The sequence below is a fragment of the Acipenser ruthenus genome, chromosome 54 (genome assembly GCF_902713425.1).
Source record: "Acipenser ruthenus chromosome 54, fAciRut3.2 maternal haplotype, whole genome shotgun sequence".
Classification (NCBI taxonomy): domain Eukaryota; kingdom Metazoa; phylum Chordata; class Actinopteri; order Acipenseriformes; family Acipenseridae; genus Acipenser; species Acipenser ruthenus.
Genome location: NC_081242.1, coordinates 4,254,484 through 4,276,410, shown reverse-complemented (window position 1 = coordinate 4,276,410; position 21,927 = coordinate 4,254,484). Strand labels below are relative to the sequence as shown.

Here is a 21,927-nt window from a genome sequence, read left to right as displayed (position 1 = left end):
AGAAGATGACCACCAACCATGAGGTTGCATCGGTCGCCCTCATGGGTTTGATGGAGAAAGAGAAATGGCTACTATTATGGCTACTATTATACCCTCGGTGGGCGGGACCGAGTGCGTCATCCCAGGAAGGGGCCTATCGGCAGCTCTGGTATAGCGAGCTCAGTGATACCTACCCAGTGGGCAGGCATATCCCATACATAATGTCATTGGTGGTCGTCTTCTCTTTCAGGGAACCAGGGTTATGGTAGGTAACCTAACGTTCATTTAAATACGGCGTTTCGGCTGTGCAGATGTTTGATATGATGTTCTTAAATAAAACTTTTGAGTTGAGATAGTATTGATGACGTTTAAAATGTACCGTGATAATGACTGCTGTCGGCAGTTCTAGTGTTTAAGTAGTCCATACATGTACAGTGTGTGTATTTGTTTTTGGGGGGATGTCTATGTTTTGTACAGCCTTTCTGCTGGAGATTACGTGATGTTAAGTCAGAAGAAGTGGATCTTGACTGCTGAAACCTCGTGAGCCACAAGCACGATTCCTGCTCAGGTGTACATGGGTTTTAACAGCTGTTTTTATCATGAGAAAGCGATTGACCCTGCCCTTAAAGTCGCGCTAACAAAAGGACATCCTTTTGCTGTTTCACGATGTATGACAACATCACACAGTCATGACTGAAGAGTCGATTTACAATTGCATGTAAACCAAGACAATGTCTCCTGGTAGTTTGAGTAAACTGATAACTAATAATGATAATTAAAATCCAACAAAATTCAATAAAAGTGTCAAATTGGACTTTAATAAAGACTGGAATGAAACAAACAGTCTTGAATTGGTAATTGAATATACCTGAAATTGAGGTACAATTTTGGTTTAAAATTAATTGTAAGAATAATACTGAAAGTTAAATAATTGAAACTGCACCTACTTGATCATGAGCTATGAGGGACAATGGGACAGCACAGACAGTTTGGTGGAATATATGTGTGACATTAGTTTAAACATTAGCCTGAGTAATTCAAGAACAACAGTTTGGAGTGTATTAATAATTAAGTCAAGTCTCTCTCTGTACATGATGAGGAAAACAGTGTAGTTAGCTTGCATGCAGGAAACACGTTTCTGGGCATTGAGCCAAGAGGAAATGTGGTTAAAGGCTTAGCAACTGCACCCAAGCTGAAACAAGAAGGTAATGTGATGACAAAACCACAGAAAGAGGACGATTCAGTTTAAAGTTTAAATGTTTAGTGGATTCATCTACTAGACACTGATGATTTAAAATGTTTTTCAAAATTATTTTGAATAATATAAACATGGTATTGACGTATGCTATGTATAATATATAATGCCTTAACTGTTATTTATAATATAGTTCAACATTGCATACAGTATATTAATATTAAACAATGGCTGAAAGGGGAAATGAATAATCTAATAAGGGATTATAAAGAAAAAAATCTCTGAGCAAGTGATGAAGGTAAAAAATATACGTAAAAACAACTTGGAAGGTGATCTGATTCAAGCATTCAAAATTCTAAAAGGTACAGACAATGTCGACCCAGGGGACTTTTTTGACCTGAAAAAAGAAACAAGGACCAGGGGTCACAAATGGAGATTAGATAAAGGGGCATTCAGAACAGAAAATAGGAGGCACTTTTTTACACAGAGAATTGTGAGGGTCTGGAAACTCCCCAGTAATGTTGTTGAAGCTGACACCCTGGGATCCTTCAAGAAGCTGCTTGACGAGATTCTGGGATCAATAAGCTACTAACAACCAAATGAGCAAGATGGGCTGAATGGCCTCCTCTCGTTTGTAAACTTTCTTATGTTCTTGTGTTCTTAATATGGCAATTGGAAATGAACCAGCAGGTGAGACAGTTAACAAGATACAGTATATGGGTGCCAGAGTTTAACAGAATGCCTTGCTACCGCTTCTTTTTTAACGATAGACTTTCTTAATTGATTAGTTTATGTCTGTATATAGTTAAGGATGGCAAAGGGGTTCCTCGGTAAGCTCTGAGATATCGTATCCAGACCCTAGAGAGCGTCTATTACCGCCAACCCACCACCGCGTGACCCAGTACAGCGCAACCCCACCACCGCGTGACCCAGTACAGCGCAACCCCACGACCGCGTGACCCAGTACAGCGCAACCCCACCACCGCGTGACCCAGTACAGCGCAACCCCACCACCGCGTGACCCAGTACAGCGCAACCCCACGACCGCGTGACCCAGTACAGCGCGACCCCACCACCGCGTGACCCAGTACAGCGCGACCCCACCACCGCGTGACCCAGTACAGCGCAACCCCACGACCGCGTGACCCAGTACAGCGCAACCCCACCACCGCGTGACCCCGTACAGCGCAACCCCACCACCGCGTGACCCCACCACCGCGTGACCCAGTACAGCGCAACCCCACGACCGCGTGACCCAGTACAGCGCAACCCCACGACCGCGTGACCCAGTACAGCGCAACCCCACGACCGCGTGACCCAGTACAGCGCAACCCCACGACCGCGTGACCCAGTACAGCGCAACCCCACCACCGCGTGACCCAGTACAGCGCGACCCCACCACCGCGTGACCCAGTACAGCGCAACCCCACGACCGCGTGACCCAGTACAGCGCAACCCCACCACCGCGTGACCCAGTACAGCGCAACCCCACCACCGCGTGACCCAGTACAGCGCGACCCCACGACCGCGTGACCCAGTACAGCGCAACCCCACCACCGCGTGACCCCGTACAGCGCGACCCCACCACCGCGTGACCCAGTACAGCGCAACCCCACCACCGCGTGACCCAGTACAGCGCAACCCCACCACCGCGTGACCCAGTACAGCGCAACCCCACCACCGCGTGACCCAGTACAGCGCAACCCCACCACCGCGTGACCCAGTACAGCACAACCCCACCACCGCGTGACCCCGCACAGCGCGACCCCACCACCGCGTGACCCAGTACAGCGCGACCCCACCACCGCGTGACCCAATACAGCGCAACCCCACGACCGCGTGACCCAGTACAGCGCAACCCCACGACCGCGTGACCCAGTACAGCACAACCCCACCACCGCGTGACCCCGTACAGCGCGACCCCACCACCGCGTGACCCCGTACAGCGCGACCCCACCACCGCGTGACCCAATACAGCGCAACCCCACGACCGCGTGACCCAGTACAGCGCAACCCCACCACCGCGTGACCCAGTACAGCGCAACCCCATCACCGCGGGACACCTTTACAGCGACAGCCCGAGATGCATTCAGGGTCTTAAGTTATTGTGAAGTAGCTGCATGGTTTGTTTCAAGTTATTATTATTATTATTATTATTTTTTACACATTACCTTAACAAGTTGCTGTTCTTCAGTAAAGACGTATTTTCCATGCAGTTCCGATAAAGGACACTTCAGTAGCAATTCATGTTCAAAGCACTTTTTTATTATCATTTGGCAAACAGTACCAAAACAAATAAATAAATTCAAAACAACGTAAAACGACATTCTGCTTCCCTCTCTAACAAAAATAGTTCCAGTGTCACACTAATATCTGCTTGGTTAGAAAATAAAACTTTCAAAAATGCATTAATACATTATTATTATTATTATTATTATTATTATTATTAATAATAATAATAATAATAATAATAATAATAATAATAATAATAATAATAATAATAATAATAATAATAATCCTGGCTTCTTTTCAAATAAACATGGTTCCTCTTTTTCTGCTACTTTACGATATGGTATGGTAAATTAAGATTAGGCATTGAACAAACCATTTTTTTTTTTTGTCCTTGCTTCTCCACCACTACTTTTAAGCCTGGTCAACCCATACTGTTGTTTGCTGCTAAAACAGAATTGTCCCGTGTGCTCTTTGAAACTAAAAGGGTGTCGTAGTCAGGTCATTTACCTTTATTGTAATTCCCTAACCCACCTGTTGTGTGTTGCAAGTCTTTACCTCTTTTAAAAGATTTAAGGTTGTACACTCCAAGCTAATCCATGTTGTAATGTAACCCCCTTGCCACCTGCTACATTATTTAAATATTAAAGATTTTCTGAATTGGCTATGGAGCAAAATTGTTCCATTCAAGTTTGATGACTGTATAGTGCTGCAGAATATAATAAGCTATTAAAGGCCAGCAATGCTTATCTATGTTTATGCTGAAATATTCTCCCTTTTGATTAACTCACAGACAGTTTCATGCATTAACATTATTCTTCACCTCTAATATTAATTAATAATAAGTATTATTAGTAGCAATTCGGGGCTCCCGAGTGGTGCATCCAGTAAAGGCGCTCCTCGCAGGATGTGCCCTATAGCCTGGAGATCGCAGGTTCGAATCCAGGCTATGTCACAGCTGACCGTGACCGAGAGTTCCTAGGGGGCGGCGCACAATTGGCTGAGCGCTGCCCGGGTAGGGAGGGCTTAGGTCGGCAGGGGAATCCACGGCTCACCGCGCATCAGCGACCCCTGTGGCCGATAGGGCGCCTGTGGCTCTGCAGCGGAGCCGCCAGATCTGTGTTGTCCTCCGGCACTATAGGTCTGGTGGCATTGCTGTGGATCTGCAGTGCGAAAAATGACGGCTTGGAAGGAGCACGTTTCGGAGGACGCGTGTTCCAGCCTCCGTTTCCCGAGTCGGCGGGGGGGTTGCGAGCGGTGAGCCGGGGATACAGATAATAATTGGGCATGCTAAATTGGGGTGAAAACCGGGGTAAAAATAATTGGCAACGACTAAATTTAAAAAAATTAATAAATAAATAATAGTAGCAATTCTAGCAATAATAATAATTTGCAGCTAACTGCATTCCTTGGACCTGGTGCAAGGCCATATCATAATAATAATCATGTGGTCTGTCACTGTAAAGGTGTCCCGCGGTGGTGGGGTTGGGCTGTACTGGGTCACGCGGTGATGGACGCGCGGTAGTGGGTTTGCGGTAATAGACGCGCAGTTATAACCCCGAGATATAGTTCAAATTGTACTCGTGTTCTTTTCGCCCAAAAGTACAAAATGGGGGAATTGTAGGGATGATAGTCTGCATAAAATATTAATTATGTATTTGATTATTAGTTTCTTTACTTATTTGTTAAAGTATTCATATGTGTATGAGTTTTTATATTTTCATATTTTGATACAGCTTAAAGCACATAACTAGCTAAGTAAAACGTTGCGTTCTTCCTGTCTCTCTCTCTGCAAAAACTAGACATATGCAGCTTCTTATATCTTGGCGTCTGGGCAAAGAGCCAAAGTTAGCAGGTTTCTAGCTAAGATGCGTAGAGGAAAGGCAAATAAGTATATATATGTAGCACAGTGTGAAAAGAGATTACCGCAAACAACAAACTAGTTTGAACCAGTTTTAATAGCAATAAAAAAAGGTTTCTGCCTTTAGCACTGATAATGCAGCAAGCAGCAGTTTGGCAAATGAACATCCGCCATTTACCTTTAAACTTGATTGTGAAGAATGCCTTGCAGAATACACCAGACCTGGAGCTTATCCAAGTGCAGGCAAGGAACATAGTTGGATTCTTCAGATCAAGTACAAACGCCAAAGGAAAGCTAGCAGAAGTCCAAGTGCAACTTAACAAACAACAGCAAAAGCGAGTGCAGGAGGCAGATACTCGATGGAACAGCACTTATGAAATGTTTCAAAGAACGCATTGCTGCGGCTCTTGTCACTTTAAGTCATTGTTCTCCTGACCTCAGCTGAATGGGGCATTATTAATCAGTGCCTTTGGGTTTTACAATCATTTCACACAGCAACTTCAGAAAAAAAGTGTTTCAGAATCCAAAATAATTCCACTGGCCAGAATGCTTCAATGTGTGTTATCACAGAAACGTTACCTGCCCTACAGCAGAAGTTTTGACAGCAGAGCTACAAGCAAGCATACTATCAGGTGTGCTAATGTGGAAACAATCAGAATGCTTTCTTTGGAAAATTCCACAAATGCACAAGAAGCTGTAAGACATCTGACAATAGAGTGTGCTTCACAAGTTAGTATCGCCCCTGCAACTACTAAACAAGAAGCAGAAACAATGCCAGCCACAGCAAGCGAGTCTTTGGGAAATGTTTGACTCCAAAGTCAAACAAACACAGAAAGTGCACAACGTTACTTCTGATGCCACTGTTGAAGTGCAGAGGTACAGAAGTGATCCTTATCTTGACTGTTCTGCAAATCCAATCAATTACTGGTCTGCTAACTCTGTCAAATACCCACAAATACTTAAGTGTACAAGCAACATCAGTTCCTTGAGAATGCATTTTTTCCAAATCTGGGGAGCTAATAAGCAAAAAAAGGAACAGACTAAAAAGTAACACAGTTCAGCCTGTCTTGTTTTTGAATCACAACAAGCCCATCTCTTAAGAGCAACTATAAGTCTTTTGTTTCATAATGGAGGAGTTTTTGTCCCATTCTTTTCCCGTAAGAGTATCTATGGACAAACAGAGGTCTTTACATTTTTTTCAAGACGTAACATTTGTAATATAATGAAGATTTGCATAAACTATGTACAAGTAGAGCTTTTTTTTAAATTAAGATGCTGCTTTTTGTTTTATAGTTCATAAACATTTACATATTTTTTCAAATTAACAAAAAAGCATTATGTACAAACAGAGCTCATTAAGAACATTATTATAGTACACAATTTCTTTAAAAATGGAAACAGCAGGGATTCGATCAGCTAGAGCTATACTACATGTGCTCCCGAAGAATCTGCTTGTAAGTACGAATCAAAATATCCTACACCATCTTACACACTGAGTACGGTTGTTGAAGCCTCTCATCTTTTATTTCAAGAAACAAGAGCTTGTTTTCGATTGGACAACACTTTTATATTTCTAGTATGATTATTTAAGAAGGTTTTATTGGCTAACCGCATGTGTGGTTGATGTGCAAAATAAATATTCCAGGCAATTTAAAAAAAAGCAACGGCTGAGCTCTGTCTTCAGAAAAAGCACTGAAATGTTCCTTTACACTGAAACGATTGTTTAAATGATAGATGTCCATTTAACGGAGAAAATTAACAATGAAATTGCTTGATATTGTATGACATGTCACTATATAACATTCTCTGAGCATTAGTGGAAATGTCCAATACTAAATGTCTTCCCTGGAGATAGGGGGCTGTCTTCACTCTCAATGTATTGAGTTGTGCAGATCTACCAAGAGATGGCACTGAAGAGCATGACGCGCTCCATGTGTTTCGGCTCAGTGAATATTTTTGCGAACCGAATGATTCAGAGGGTTCAGTGATTCAGGAGGCTTCACTTTTTCTATCACTATGGTAAGGTCAGTGGGTGTGCTCTGATCCCCAAGCCAATCACCTCTTTACACCCAGCTCCACAGGAGATGTGAGCTACTGCCCCCTGGAGGACAAAAGCCAGCCTTGCAGGTGTTTTTGCTCACCGGGCCAGTAGGGGCTGCTGTAGTGTGGTGAGGAGAAACAGTCCCTTTACCTCAACTAGCGCCAGAGCCAATGCTCCATGTGGAATCCCTTGGGACAGCCAGGAACCTGCGCTCCTCTGACATTCTCACATTGTTCTGTATGAACCATGCATGCACACACTATGGTAAATACTGGTTCTAACAGCCATCAAATAAACACTAAGGATGCAAAGGCGAGCCCCAGTGCACTCAGACACTGCCTGTGGCCATTACAGTAAATGGAACTAACAAAATAGTTCCATAAATTGTCAGGCACATCCATTCACTATATGGGTCTCAAACACGTCTTTTCATTTTAAAACAGAAGTCTGGTACTACACTAGGTTAAAGAACATAAGCACATAAGAACGTTACAAACGAGAGGAGGCCATTTGGCCCATCTTGCTTGTTTGGTTGTTAGTAAACGTTTTGCTTTACTTCCTTGGTCATTTCACCTCAGCAGCTGTTTGGTTAATGACAGGAAATAATCCACCTAGGAAGTGCAAGACAGTATGAAAGCATGGCTTGCAAACAGATATTTGCAGTCATGTAGCATGGTACCTGATGTTGTAAAATAAAAATACATGTTTGCTAAAACATGTGTTTCTTAACAAACTGCACATTTGAGACCCGTCTAATGATTGGATGCACATGTCAGAGAGAATGTATGGAACTATTTTGTAATCTAGAAGTACTTTAACGAAGGGGTATTAGCAGGTCTTTAGCATGTTTACGTCACACAGTCCAAATTGTCCCTGCCACATTGGAACCCAGGCCTCAAGAGGAAGGAGAGAGGTAGGAATGAGAGGCTAATGAATTAGCCCACTGTCTCTCTGTCTGTCTGTCTGTGCCACCTAGCACCCTTAAACAATGCTTTTTTTGAAAACAACAACAAAAAAAATTTAGTTCTGTGTGGTAACTTTGAATTGGGTCAACAGGAACAGCTGTTATACATAGAGTTGGCCACAAGATGGGGCTAGTGCTCTGTAAGATAAACCATATTCAGTGTCATTGTATTAAATCAGATGTATTGGTCCCAGTAATTACTGTCTCTATCAACACTGCTGTAGGAAGAATTTAAAAGTAAAATTGACACTACCCAATCAAGAGTAACTAGCTGATATGTGTAATGGTTTTAATTAATGAATTAAGTAATGTTGTTGAAGCTAACACCCTGGGATCCTTCAAGAAGCTGCTTGATGAGATTCTGGGATCAATAAGCTACTAACATCCAAACGAGCAAGATGGGCCGAATGGCCTCCTCTCGTTTGTAAACCTTCTTATGTTCTTATGTTCTTCTTAGGTTCTAATTAACACTCTTAATTATCAATTACATCCAACCAAGCTCAAGATCCATAAAATGAAACAATAACAACAATAGTCTATACATCTTATCAATGTGAGTTCAGTAATACGAATATATATTTTTGACTCCATAGTCGATGCAGGGTATTAAGTCGTCGATGGCTCCAGTTACATCAGAGGCTGACTTGCTGTAAGATTGCCTGTGCTCCTGGTTAGACAGCCCAGTCTCACTCAGTATATTGGAAATCTTGCTCTAAATTTGACCAGTGCCAGCAGGCCAAATCAGTTCATCAGTTTATTGGTTCAAAGTTTGTTGACCTTTCCTCTTTCTTCGATGGTGATCCAATTGGTCCAGTTCTCTTTACATCATTTTTGAGTCCTGCAATGCCAAGAGCAGAGCCCAGAGAAGAGTCCCCTCAGCCAGCTGGTCCTGAAGCTCACTGCACTGAGCCACACTAATACCAACCAGCTTCAGGACAGCACCACTCCAACACACACAACACAAACAAGAATCCCTCACCCATTGGGACACACACACGAAAACACAAAGCAAATTGGAATGATATAGGGCCCTAAAAAGACATTACACCCTGGCTGAATACCTGACCAGGGTGAAAGACAGTAAACAGACATGGCTGTCCAAAGCATCTCTGTCTCGATCAAGTCGAGACAGAGATGCACTTTTTATTGCAGTGCACAAAAACCTTCCCAAAAATATAACATCTCTACACAGAATTCCCAGACCTGCCCCATCCTCCTCAGAGAGCAGACAAGCACACAAGCGCCTGTCACAGCCTGAGGGACAGAGAGGGAGGGGAGAATAGTATACAGTATTATCATTATCATTATCATTATCATTGTTGTTTGAAACTGTTACTTATAATACTGGCTATGCTAATAAATCACTTTGAGTTGAATAGAGAGAGAGAGAGTGAGAGACTAAGAGAGCGAGAAAGAGAGAGTGAGAGGAGAGGAGAGAGAGAGAGAGAGAGAGAGAGAGAGAGAGAGAGAGAGAGAGAGAGAGAGAGAGAGAGAGAGAGAGAGAGAGAGAGAGAGAGAGAGAGAGAGAGAGAGAGAGAGAGAGAGAGAGAGAGAGTGAGTGAGTTTCCCGGATTATCTTATCTTGTCCTGTCCTGCATTCGTTTTGCGAACAGATACAATGTACCACTGAGCTGGATGTATCGAAAACTGCAATCTGGTGAGTTTTTTTTTTATTTTATTCCAATTATAAAACACTGATGTAACATAATAACTCAATAACTGTGGGCTTTCTGAGTGGTAGGTTAAGTGTTATTATTATTATTATTATTATTATTATTATTATTATTATTATTATTATTATTATTATTATTATTGCTAACTAAACAAGTATATGTTAAATTTAGCATAGAATTGGAATAATGAAAAACAAAGTAGAATTTTCGTTTTTATTGTTTTATTGATACAAACTAGTGTTTTTACAATTTCAAATCACTTTTTCAATCTCTTTGTAAATTGTTGTTTTCAACATATTCTTTATTAAGACTATTTTTTATTTAATTTAATTTTGTTTTGTTTTGTGACACGCCTTGGGATCCTTATACAAATGTGTTTTATTGTGATTTTCTTTGCTTTGAGATTCCTTTTGTATGAAAGGCGCTATAATAATAATAATAATAATAATAATAATAATGTGCACTGGTAATAAGAAACCTCAAAACAGTGCTAATATTGCATTTTGAAGAAAATCTGTTTTAGAAATGAATAATTTGAGATAAATAAAGAATGAGCTTTAACTATTGAGATAAATATTCAGAATTTAGAGAAGCGTGTGGAATAGCCTCCTCTTATTTTAGGGATATTGATTTTGGTTATAATATTATACCTGAGCAACCCAAATGGATTTTGTTTCACATTGTTATTTATTTATTTATTTATTTATTTATTAACTCTCAAACTACGAAAAATTGTTTGAAACAGTGTAGCAACAATAGTGTATTTTGTGAACTGAACCTGTACTGTAAAGATTTCTCCTATTTTGTGGGCTTGTCGGTTCTCAATGTCGCCTCGCCGGGTAACCTTATTAAGAAAGGAACTCGCGAGCTGTCCAGCGGGTTTGTGGGTGTATTAAAACAGCAGGGCAGTGATAACGCCAGATGGCCTCTTTCTGTGAGTTCACAGTTATGCCACAGGTCTATGTAAGCGCATCACCTTCCCTGCGTGTTGACGTGGTACCTGTGTGTATAATCCGAGTAAATCCGGATCCATATGGTTCACCATGAGTCCATGACATCATCTGCTTTGATTTGGAATTTATTGTGTTCAAAATTAGGTTGATTCGGGATATGGGAATATTTCAGATCCATCGCTGTAGATAAATGGTTGCTTCCTGTGCTGTAGGTCACACGGTCTGATTGCAGCTTGACCTACAGCTCAATGAAGTGATTAGGAAGTAGGAACAGCAGCAACTTGTCATCATGAAGGTCTTCCAAATTGCTCAAATATAAACATAGAATCAAAAGATCTGAAACTGAAGGAAAAAAGTACATGTGATAATAATATTGCTCATGCTAATCAGAGGTAAGGAAATAGATTTTAAAACATTGGTTAGCACTCCTTTAAAGGGGGACTAGAGATAATGTTCCTGATGCTAATAATTATATTTTAGCTTATACTTGTGATATCATTGCCCCTTATTATAATACAGGACCAATATTGCAGTGCCACTGTCTGCCAGCAAAGTTAATTTGGGAAGGCTATGGTTGGCATACTGCTGGATCACCTCAGATCCCAGATCCGGTACCTTTTTGTCTGACAGGTGACAATTATATTATAGTTTATAAAAGATGAACTGTATACTCGTGCTACCATTAATATAATACATAACTATCTGTCTGCATTACCATTAAAGATCATTTAATGATAACAAGAAGACAGATATTTTTACAGAATTGTCTTAGTTTAGCTTATGGGAGTACAGTGTGAAGAAACCGGTTTGGGTGTCTAATTAATAATTATCACCTAAATCTATGATTCGAAAATGTCACACTCTTATTAAAAGGGACATTTGCAGCCAGTTTTGTCTGCCAAATGGCCCATATATATTGTAAAGGAGCAGCCATCTTTAAATACAGAGGGAAGGAATCCCCTACCAACCAAGCACAACATCTATCAAATCTCATCTGACCTGCTGAGGTCCTGGGGACTTTTTAAAAAACACCCCTGACTCAATAGAGCTCTCAGAATTGTGTCTAACCTATAGTACACCACAGCGTGCCCACTAACCTGCTCCACTGCAACACTCTGCTAGTGAATGAAAGTAATACCATATTTGTTCTATGTGGTATTTCTTACTGATTTCTCACTTCCAGGGCAGTGTTCAGGGGGTCAGGTTAATGGTTGCACTCTGGTGTACCACAGGGGGTAGGTTAAAGGTTACACTCTCAACCCTACCACACCGCCTGCAGTCCCCGTTTCCCCATACACTCAACAGAACCGCAGTTTATCACTAGTAGTTACAGTATTTGAAAGGGCTAACAAGAATACCAATTGATTACAAATTCAGACAATCAACACCAGCGACCCCTGAAGACTGGCCGGGAGCCTGCTGGCTTGCCTGTAAGCTGCCCAGAGCTGTGTTGTCCTCCGACGCTGTAGTTCTGGGTTGGCTGCATGGTGGGCCTGCAGCGTCGGCTGATGGCACACACTTCGGAGGACAGCGTGTGTTCATCTTCGCCTCTCCCGAGTCAGCGCAAGGGTGGTAGCAGTGAGCTGAGCCTAAAATACAATTGGACATTTCAAACTGTGAGAACAAACTGGGTAAAATCAATTGGCGACTACTAAATTTATATATGTAATGTGTAATGTTGTTGAAGCTGACACCCTGGGATCCTTTAAGAAGCTGCTTCATGAGATTCTGGGATCAATAAGCTACTAACAACCAAACGACCAAGATGGGCTGAATGGCCTCCTCTCGTTTGAAAACTTTCTTATGTTCTTATGTTCTTATATACATATAAAAATATATATATAATTCTGACAATCCGGTACTGAGGTATTATTGTAAAGCAACTAGACTTACAGCTATTTATATTAAACATACATAAATAAACAAATACTGTACATATTTTCACAACCAGTTTCATACACTAATACACACATGATTAAAACGCCATCATTATTATTATTAATCCAATGCGTAACACTCCTCGACTCCCCCTTCTCCCCCTTCTCGTATATTGAATGGTTTGGTCCAAAATCAGCTTGTCTCACTGTCCTATTGCAGCTGTTTAAGAGCCAATGAGACTGAGGATTTGAAACAGAAGTGCATCCGATTGCAAAAAAAGATGTGTAAGGCCACAGGTACCCCTTATTTGTTTGTTTCGATGTTTAGCTTATTTGATCTACTTGATTTCTGATATATGGGTCTAAAAATAAGAACTGTTCCAATTATTACATCTTATTGTAAAACGCTGACACCTCAGCACAGCGTTAATACAGATTCCCTTCACCTCTCTACATTATTCACACCTGTCGTTCCAGACCAGGGCACACTATATTCAAACCTTTTACATTATTTATATCTCAAGGGTTTCTTACTGCTATTGTATTCTTTGCTTATTTGTATGGATTATACACATGCATATCTCCATATATTAATAGGAGCAAAACAGTTCAATATTTTACACGTGAAGTATGGAAGCGGTGCTCTCCTTGCCCAAGAGAAGTGGGGGAGCGGCGCCCCCTACCGACCTCACAGCACTACACACCCGTTTATATCAGTAAGCAAAAGTGCCGTCTAGTGCACAGCTAATGTATTTTGCCAGCTCCTGAACTCACAATCAAGGATTAATAGGAATTATTATAGAATAGATGCAATGCTTTAATAATACACTCCCTAGTCCAGGGGTTCTCAAACACTGGGCCTTTGTGAAAACAGAAACAAACTGTAGTCACGTATGCTCTGAGCCTACTAAAGTATAAATAGCAGGCATTGCGGCGACACAGATAGAGAAGCTTTCAATACCTCTGGAATCATCATGGAACATTGGTGTAGCATCTGAGGGCTCTCTCCAGGGGTTCAGGTAATCTGATCAATTGCCTATCTCTGTTAATACTAGCGACACATGTTGTTTAATGTAGAATGTAATGTGGGTATTTAGAACTAATAGCATTGCTGAGATTCAAAACACGGTCTGGTCTCATTCTTATAATGTAACAAAGTAGTTTTTCTGCATTGTACACTACTGAATTGTACCAGGGCCACTGCCAACTGATTTGACAGTCCCACCCAGTTTGTGAAATGCAGAAATGCAGGAAATGAGTCAGAAGTATACTAACATGTTACATAGACATATTACCAGAGTTAATAGAAGCCCATAGTAATAACAGACCATGTAAATAACTCTGATAATAAATGCTGTGATTCCATTTCCAAATGCTTAGTGAGTTCATTATTTTTGGATTGTATTTTCTGATGTCTGTATGCAGAGAGCTGTATCTTTCTCAAAACTAGAGGTGTCAGGGACAGGCACTGTGCCTCCCCTGGTACAGTCGCGCTCTCCACACAGTTTGAGAACCGCTGCCCTATCTGTTGATAACCATGTCTTATTCTTTCTTTCTTTTCACCAATGGAACTAGGAAGCCATTTGTTTCATCAAGAAACATCTCAAACAGCATCTTGGTGGACGTCCATAATTTGGTGCAGCATCCCAGTTTTGGAAACAGCATTATAAGTAAAAGAGGACCATCTTTTATCTTCTGGTTTGGAGTAGGATCATAATACTTGAAGATCTGTTGAGAGCTTTATTTGACTATTGACTATTTGATAATTTGGTTAAATGGTTCAATTCTAGAGTCTAAAAGGACTACCCTTTGATGGTCAGATATCTTACTGGTCTGTTTAGGAGTTCCTACTATACTTTGCACGGTGGTGGACTTCCATAATTTGGTTGAACAACCTCACTTCTGGGTGCAAAATATATGCAAAAAATGACTTCCTGGTATCTTGGTCTACGTTAGAGTTGCTGAAGATCAAACTTCCATAGTTTGGTAAAGATCTCAGTTGCTGGGGACAAAATATAAGTAAGAAAGAACTAACCATTCATAATCTGGTATCTTCTTGGTCTATTTTGGAGTTCCTGAAGATCAAACTACTTGAAAATACTTTTATCCAGAACTTCCTATCTTGATGGACTTGGTGAAAGATCTCAATTCTGGGGTCAAAATAGTCAGAGGGGACTACCCATTCAAAATCTGGTGTCTTCGTGGTCTAGCTGGTAATAAATCTCAGTTATAGAGGTAAACATGAAGTTGGTTAAGTTCTTAATAGTTTTCATTCTGAGTTTGGAGTTCACCTCAGTCCTCTCTCAGAATGACACAGATCCCATTGTCCTGGAGGGGAAGTGTCTGGTGGTCTGTGATTCTACTCCCACTTCAGAGCCGGCTGGGACGGCGTTGGGAATGTCGGTGCGCTCTGGAACTGGGAAAGTGGCTTTTTCTGCAATTCGGAATACCAACCATGAACCGTCGGAAATGAGCAACCGTACAATGACGATCTACTTTGATCAGGTAGGGCAATAAGGACAATTGGTAGCCTTTGGTACATAACAGTTTACCTGGTAAATTAGCCATTGTAATGTTGCTGTTTTCCCCATGATTTTTCCATGTTTATACTAAGGATTTACCGTAGTTTATCGTTGTTTGTTAATTAATATGCTTTACAATGCTTACCTGTGCTTACCATCACTGTGCTTTATTACCCTTTGTTGTGCTTTTGCTTTTGCTACAAAAGATTTTTCCTATAATTATTTGTTTTTGAGAAATTTCTAGAAATTATACATTTCCATTGGTGTATGTAAACTTTTGAGTACATCTGTAGATTAATACATCACATTTATAAATAATTGTGTTTTGATATATAGTAAACAACACTCATGCCTTTAAATGTGACACATGCGCATGTACTGCAGTAAGGACTGCCATGTCGTTCTTGCCAGCCTGCCCTCAGTGACAGGTGTGTTTTTGGGAGGCTTGCTTGTACACATCATGCTTGGAATTTTTTTTTTGGGGGAGGGGGTAAAGTGTGGATCTTTTTGTATACTGTATATATTTTATTTTTCAAATTATGAAGGCTCAAAGGTCAGTAGAGGGTATAATTCAAATCTAAGATTGCAGAAAAAGTAGCTGGATTTTTTTTTACACTTTGCTGTGCTTTTACTTTGGGAACTTTTTAAGGGTTAATTTACTATGGTTTGTTTTTTTAAATGCTTTACTGTGCTTTACAATGCTTACCTATGCTTTACCAGACCTGTGCTTTACAATGCTTCCCTATGCTTTACCAGACCTGTGCTTTACAATGCTTCCCTATGCTTTACCAGACCTCTCTGTGCTTTACAATGCTTCCCTAAGCTTTACCATACCTCACTGTGCTTTACAATGCTTACCTGTGCTTTACCAGACCTCTCTGTGCTTTACAATGCTTCCCTAAGCTTTACCATACCTCACTGTGCTTTACAATGCTTACCTATGCTTTACCAGACCTCTCTGTGCTTTACAATGCTTCCCTATGCTTTACCAGACCTCTCTGTGCTTTACAATGCTTCCCTATGCTTTACCAGACCTCTCTGTGCTTTACAATGCTTCCCTATGCTTTACCAGACCCCTCTGTGCTTTACAATGCTTCCCTATGCTTTACCAGACCTCTCTGTGCTTTACAATGCTTCCCTATGCTTTACCAGACCTCTCTGTGCTTTGCAATGCTTCCCTATGCTTTACCAGACTTCTCTGTGCTTTACAATGCTTCCCTATGCTTTACCAGACCTCTCTGTGCTTTACAATGCTTCCCTATGCTTTACCAGACCTCTCTGCGCTTTACAATGCTTCCCTATGCTTTACCAGACCTCTCTGCGCTTTACAATGCTTCCCTATGCTTTACCACACCTCTCTGTGCTTTACAATGCTTCCCTATGCTTTACCAGACCTCTCTGCGCTTTACAATGCTTCCCTATGCTTTACCAGACCTCTCTGCGCTTTACAATGCTTCCCTATGCTTTACCATGCTTTTGCTGTGCTTTATTGCATTTTGCTGTGCTTTTACAATGGAAAGGGTTATCATGGTAATTGAAAGAAGTGTTGGTTACGTATTTATATCCACCCTGGTTTTCTCCACAGATCCTGGTTAATGTCGGGAATCATTTTGATCCAGCCAGAAGCATGTTCATCGCCCCCAGGAAAGGAGTATACAGCTTCTGCTTCCACGTGGTCAAAGTGTACAACAGACAGACCATACAGGTAAGAGGCGAACCCCCTATAATCAATTCAATGACACATGTTTCCAATAGAAGTCTTTCTCAGTGTCTTCAATTTAATGACAAACGTTTCCACTGGAAGTTAATTGTCTAAAAAAAACTAGACATTCAGACTTGTTTTCCTTCAAGGACTCAAACTCTCAGAAGCAGCTCTCCTGTGTCGGTTCCTTCAACAGGAAGTGCAGCATGGAAATAGTGTGTAAGAGACGCTTGGAACAAAATACCATTAAAAATCAAACACACGTTTAATGTGTGTCTCTTTCACATAGGAAAATATGAGATCTACAAAATGATGGTAATACATATTTAAAGTAATTATATAGCTAACAAAACAATTCCATAAATCTTAGCCAGTTTGCACTTCTATTAGCTACATAGGTCTCAATTGTGTAGATTTGAAAGTAACACATGTTATGGCACACATGGATTTACATTTTAAAGCATCTAGTAGTACATTAGATTAAAGGAAGTTCTCAGTTTCTATGCCTTATTCTTGGGCTTGCTTGCACTTCCTAGGTCACCTCAGTAGTGTCCTCTGGGTCACTGGCTGAAAGCATGCCAATCAATAGGGGAAGCAGCTGATTGGTTATTGACGGGAAAGAAGCCAGTGAATGGGTGGGAGCAATTTCACATCCAGGTGACCGAGGAGGTGCAACACAAACCGAATGCAGGGTTTGTAAACAGATTTCTTTATAGTGTAGTACCAGATGTTTTAGATTTATTGCCTAAAATGAGCTTATTTCAATTATTATGCCTGTGTATACCAGTACACTTATCAGAGATCGGCCATTAAGTCAGCTTAATAGTTTCACTTTCGATTATTCATTCATAATGTAGGAAAGGTCTCAAAGACAAGCAATTAGATAAGCAATTAGATAAGTATTAAGATGAGGCAACACAAAGCAACTTGAATGTGGTTTCAGGGCTTTGATATAGCAAAGTTGCCTCAAACTAGGTCTCCTGGAACCAGGTTTCAAGCCAGTGTACCTGAAAAAGTGACTGTGTGTTCCCTCAGCTTAAGAAAGAATTAAAGATTCTCACCAAAGTTTTCTGGGAACGAGACGACAAAGACAACACCCCAACAGGCAGCTTCGACATTAATGCAGTGCTACATTATATACACAACACCCCAACAGGCAGCTGGCTCTAATATATATATATATATATATATATATATATATATATATATATATATATATATATATATATATATAAGAAAAAAGAGAAAAGGATATTTTCAGGTGCTTAAAAAGGTGGAATAATTCATTACAAATCAATTATCAGGACGTTTCAGTCCTTCATCAGCTGAATACAAAAAAACAGTGCTTTAGAAGTTGATAAAAAACAAACAAGTAGTCTTTTAAACACACCAATATATATATATATATATATATATATATATATATATATATATATATATATATATTGAGAGAGAGAGAGAGAGAGAGAGAGAGAGAGATGACGTTAGTCATCTCACACCTTACAAACCATTCCTAGAAATAACATCAATTCAGAATTACAGAGGATGTTCATCACACAATAAAAACCACAAAATGTTGCAAACAAGACTTGCTGATAAGTGCAGCCTCCTCAAATACTGCAAGCAAGACTGCAGAGATGTGATGTCAGAGCTAGATGAACTGTGATCGCCGAACTCAGCGAGGTCCAGCAGGGGACAGTAACTTCACACGGGGCCATTTTATCTACCATCACCTCAGAAACACAAACAAGCAAATAATTATTATTCGCCATTTTTAAAAGTCACTCAACGCTCTCGTGGAGCAGAGCGTTAAGTCATTTAAATCTGCTCAGTGTGCTTTCTGAGCGTTCTCACTCTGAGCGGTTCACTTAACGCGCCCTGTGATGCTGGTTCAGTGATGTCAGAGTCAGATGAACTGTGATGCCGGTTCAGTGATTTCAGAGCTAGATGAACTGTGATGCCGGTTCAGTGATGTCAGAGCTAGATGAACTGTGATGCTGGTTCAGTGATGTCAGAGCTAGATGAACTGTGATGCTGGTTCAGTGATGTCAGAGCTAGATGAACTGTGATGCTGGTTCAGTGATGTCAGAGCTAGATGAACTGTGATGCTGGTTCAGTTATGTCAGAGCTAGATGAATTGTGATGCTGGTTCAGTGATGTCAGTCATATGAACTATGATCCTGATTGCTCTCTATTTCCTCTTGTGTTCCAGGTGTCTCTGGTGTTGAACAGCTGGCCTGTGATCACTGCCTTCGCTGGGGACCAGGATGTCACAAGAGAGGCCGCCACTAACGCAGGGCTCATGACCATGGAGAAGGGAGACAAGGCCTACCTGAAACTGGAGAGGGGAAACCTGATGGGGGGCTGGAAATATTCCACCTTCTCCGGCTTCCTGGTCTTTCCACTGTAATCCCAGAATTAAGAACAGTTAAGATTAGTTAGGAAGTATGAAACAACACCACCAACAACAACAACAATTTCACATTTCTGTAGCGCCTTTCATCACAAGGATCACACTCAATTCAACCACTCAGTTAAAAACAGTGTAATACAGAATTTGATAAAACAGAAATTAAGACAAGATATCAAAAAATGTGGTTTTAATCATAAAATTTGAAAGACTAAGATAAAGAAAAAAGCTATTTTGTAAAAATAGGTTTTCAATCTTGATTTAAAAACAGTAAGTCCCAGCTTCCCTGACAGAAGAAGGCAGAGCATTCCATAGTTTAGGAGCTTTACAAGAAAGGCCCTCCCTCCCGTGTTATTTTTATTCACCCTGGAATAACCAGCAGCCCTGCATCCTATGATCTCAGAGTGTGGTTATTAGGAGTATACAGGGGCAGACATTCCCCTGATAAAGGTTTCCCATAGAAAAGGCAAAGCAAGCCTGTCAGTAACACTAATCCCCCATTGACATGGCTGTCAATCAGATTCAGAGCTGAAACAGTATATATATTGTTTTATTTCCCTTATCTTTTGATGGTGTTTGCAATCAGTCTGAGTGGTTCTGGGTTCTGTTGATCCACTATTAAGTTACCATCATTTTAAATATGCCTTTACCTGGCTTTGTGCTTACCTGGAGAATCCTAATTGGCGGGCACTGAACAGTCATGTGGCAAGGAGAGCAAGGAGAGCAGCTCCTGAACTCATATTTAACACAGACTTATAAAACAGTGTGTGGTTTATAAGAAGCACTCAGAATGATTGCAAACATCACAAGACGTTAGGGGGGCAGCAGAAGAAAATGAAATCTGAAACTAATATAAAGCAGAATTGACAGGATTTCAAAAATCCACTTTTCCTTTAAGAAGAAATTGTAGTATATAATTCATCTTCATTGATTGCAAATTATCTTAAAGCATGCATTGATGTCAATGGTCTTAGAATATTAGATTTTTTCAGGTAAGACATTAAAGTTATTGTAGATAATAAAAATAATTTTGCACTTATGTTAGCTGTTAAACAAACATCTGTTTTTATTTAAAAAAAATGATCTATGGTACTGTTATAGATTAAAGAAAGTTTTCAATTTCTATGCCTTATTTTCAGGTCATCTCTTACACTTTCTAGATCACCTTAGCAGTGTCTTCTGGATCACTGATTGAAAGCCTGTCAGTCAGTAGGGGAAGCAAGCAGCTGATTGGTTACTGACAGGAAAGAAGCTACTTGAAGGGGTGGGGACAGTTCCACCCTCCAGGTGACCAAGGAAGTGTAGCACTAACTGAAAGCAGGGCATGCAGAAGTGTAGAACCATATGTTTTAAAATGAAAATACAGTAGTGTGCAAATATATTAGAACACCTCATTGCTTCTGTTTTGATTTGTTGTGCATATGAACTCAAACCTGAAAATCTTGGAAAATGGTCAAAATAGGCAAATTTGTGATTGTCTAATTTATTGATGACTTTAATGGCCACACATGCAATTCATTTAAAATAGTACGAAAAAGGAACACAACGCCACAAATGGTAAAATGAGACTTTTTAGATGTTGTTAAATTAAAGCACAAAGTGATCTAACATTTTCACACGTGCCTATTGTTTCTATATCACTGATATGACAAATCTTGATGTGTTCTAATAGATGCACACACTGCTGTTATGTTTACAATAACTGCACCTATATCAACCTATATAGCAAATGGAAGTGCAGAGCAGGTAAGATTCATCTAAATATTTTGTTAGTGTAACCATTCTTCCACATATGAACTGTCATATCCCTGTATTAATGGCTTAATAAAAAATCTCTAAATAAAAACAATACATTATTCCAACAAAATATGTTTTTTATTATTGTTTAACATTTTTAAGAGGAAAATAGAAAATAAGATGTTGATCAGGGGCTACTAGTAAGGAGATCACATTTCCTTACCTCTTATTAGGACTAAGAACATTAACACTGCCCCCGCCCCCTCCCCCTACCTTCCATATGTGGTTTGTATGGTAATGCATGATAATGTATTTAAATATGGCATTCCACTCTGAATAATGAGGTGAGGTTTATTCAAACTGTATTTACTAAAGTGTGATAATTGTAGTGTGCACCAAGTATTTGTGAGCGGAGTGGGGCGATCATAAACGCCACTCCTCGCTCTCTTCCTTTTTGAAACCGCTCGCTCCAAGGCTTTTACTTCCCCAGTCCGCTCCGCTCCGGTTCGTCTAATTCTGCAGCCAGCTCCACTCACACTCCTCTCCACTGCTAGTGTAAATCACTTCCGAAATGTATATCTCGCTATCCCACACTTTTTCACAATTCCCTCTTCAATTACTATTTTTTTTATTTTATTTATGGATAATGAACCATTTTGTATGTGCCACTGAGGGGTATGTTGGTAACTAAATGTCATAAATTAGTAACAGACTCACTCGCTCTATTTACTGATAGTGTCACAAAGAGAGCTAGTCTCTTATGATCAGCCTACTGAAATTTATG

The 21,927-nt window shown here is 40.4% G+C and overlaps 1 protein-coding gene across 2 annotated transcripts; it reads left to right on the top strand.

Annotated features, from left to right (window-relative positions):
- Positions 1-9,798: 9,798 nt before the first annotated feature.
- LOC117398132 (cerebellin-1-like) lies at positions 9,799-19,579 on the top strand. Of its 2 annotated transcripts, XM_059016807.1 has the most exons (5): positions 9,828-9,926; positions 12,993-13,069; positions 14,348-15,277; positions 16,880-16,999; positions 19,209-19,579. In XM_059016807.1, exons 3-5 carry the CDS (start codon positions 15,014-15,016, stop codon positions 19,404-19,406), a joined length of 582 nt encoding a protein of 193 aa, XP_058872790.1. In that variant the 5' UTR covers positions 9,828-9,926; positions 12,993-13,069; positions 14,348-15,013; the 3' UTR covers positions 19,407-19,579. The 2 variants fall into 2 exon arrangements, with proteins under 2 accessions (XP_033853012.1, XP_058872790.1); XM_033997121.3 differs by lacking the exon at positions 12,993-13,069 and having other exon boundaries at positions 9,799-9,926.
- Positions 19,580-21,927: the final 2,348 nt, after the last annotated feature.

Coding starts and splice junctions, on each gene's coding strand:
- LOC117398132 (XM_033997121.3), top strand. CDS start 15,014: ATGAAGTTGGTTAAGTTCTTAATAGTTTTCATTCTGAGTTTGGAGTTC. Junction 15,278..16,879: donor TGACGATCTACTTTGATCAG/GTAGGGCAATAA, acceptor TTTTCTCCACAG/ATCCTGGTTAATGTCGGGAA. Junction 17,000..19,208: donor ACAACAGACAGACCATACAG/GTAAGAGGCGAA, acceptor CTTGTGTTCCAG/GTGTCTCTGGTGTTGAACAG.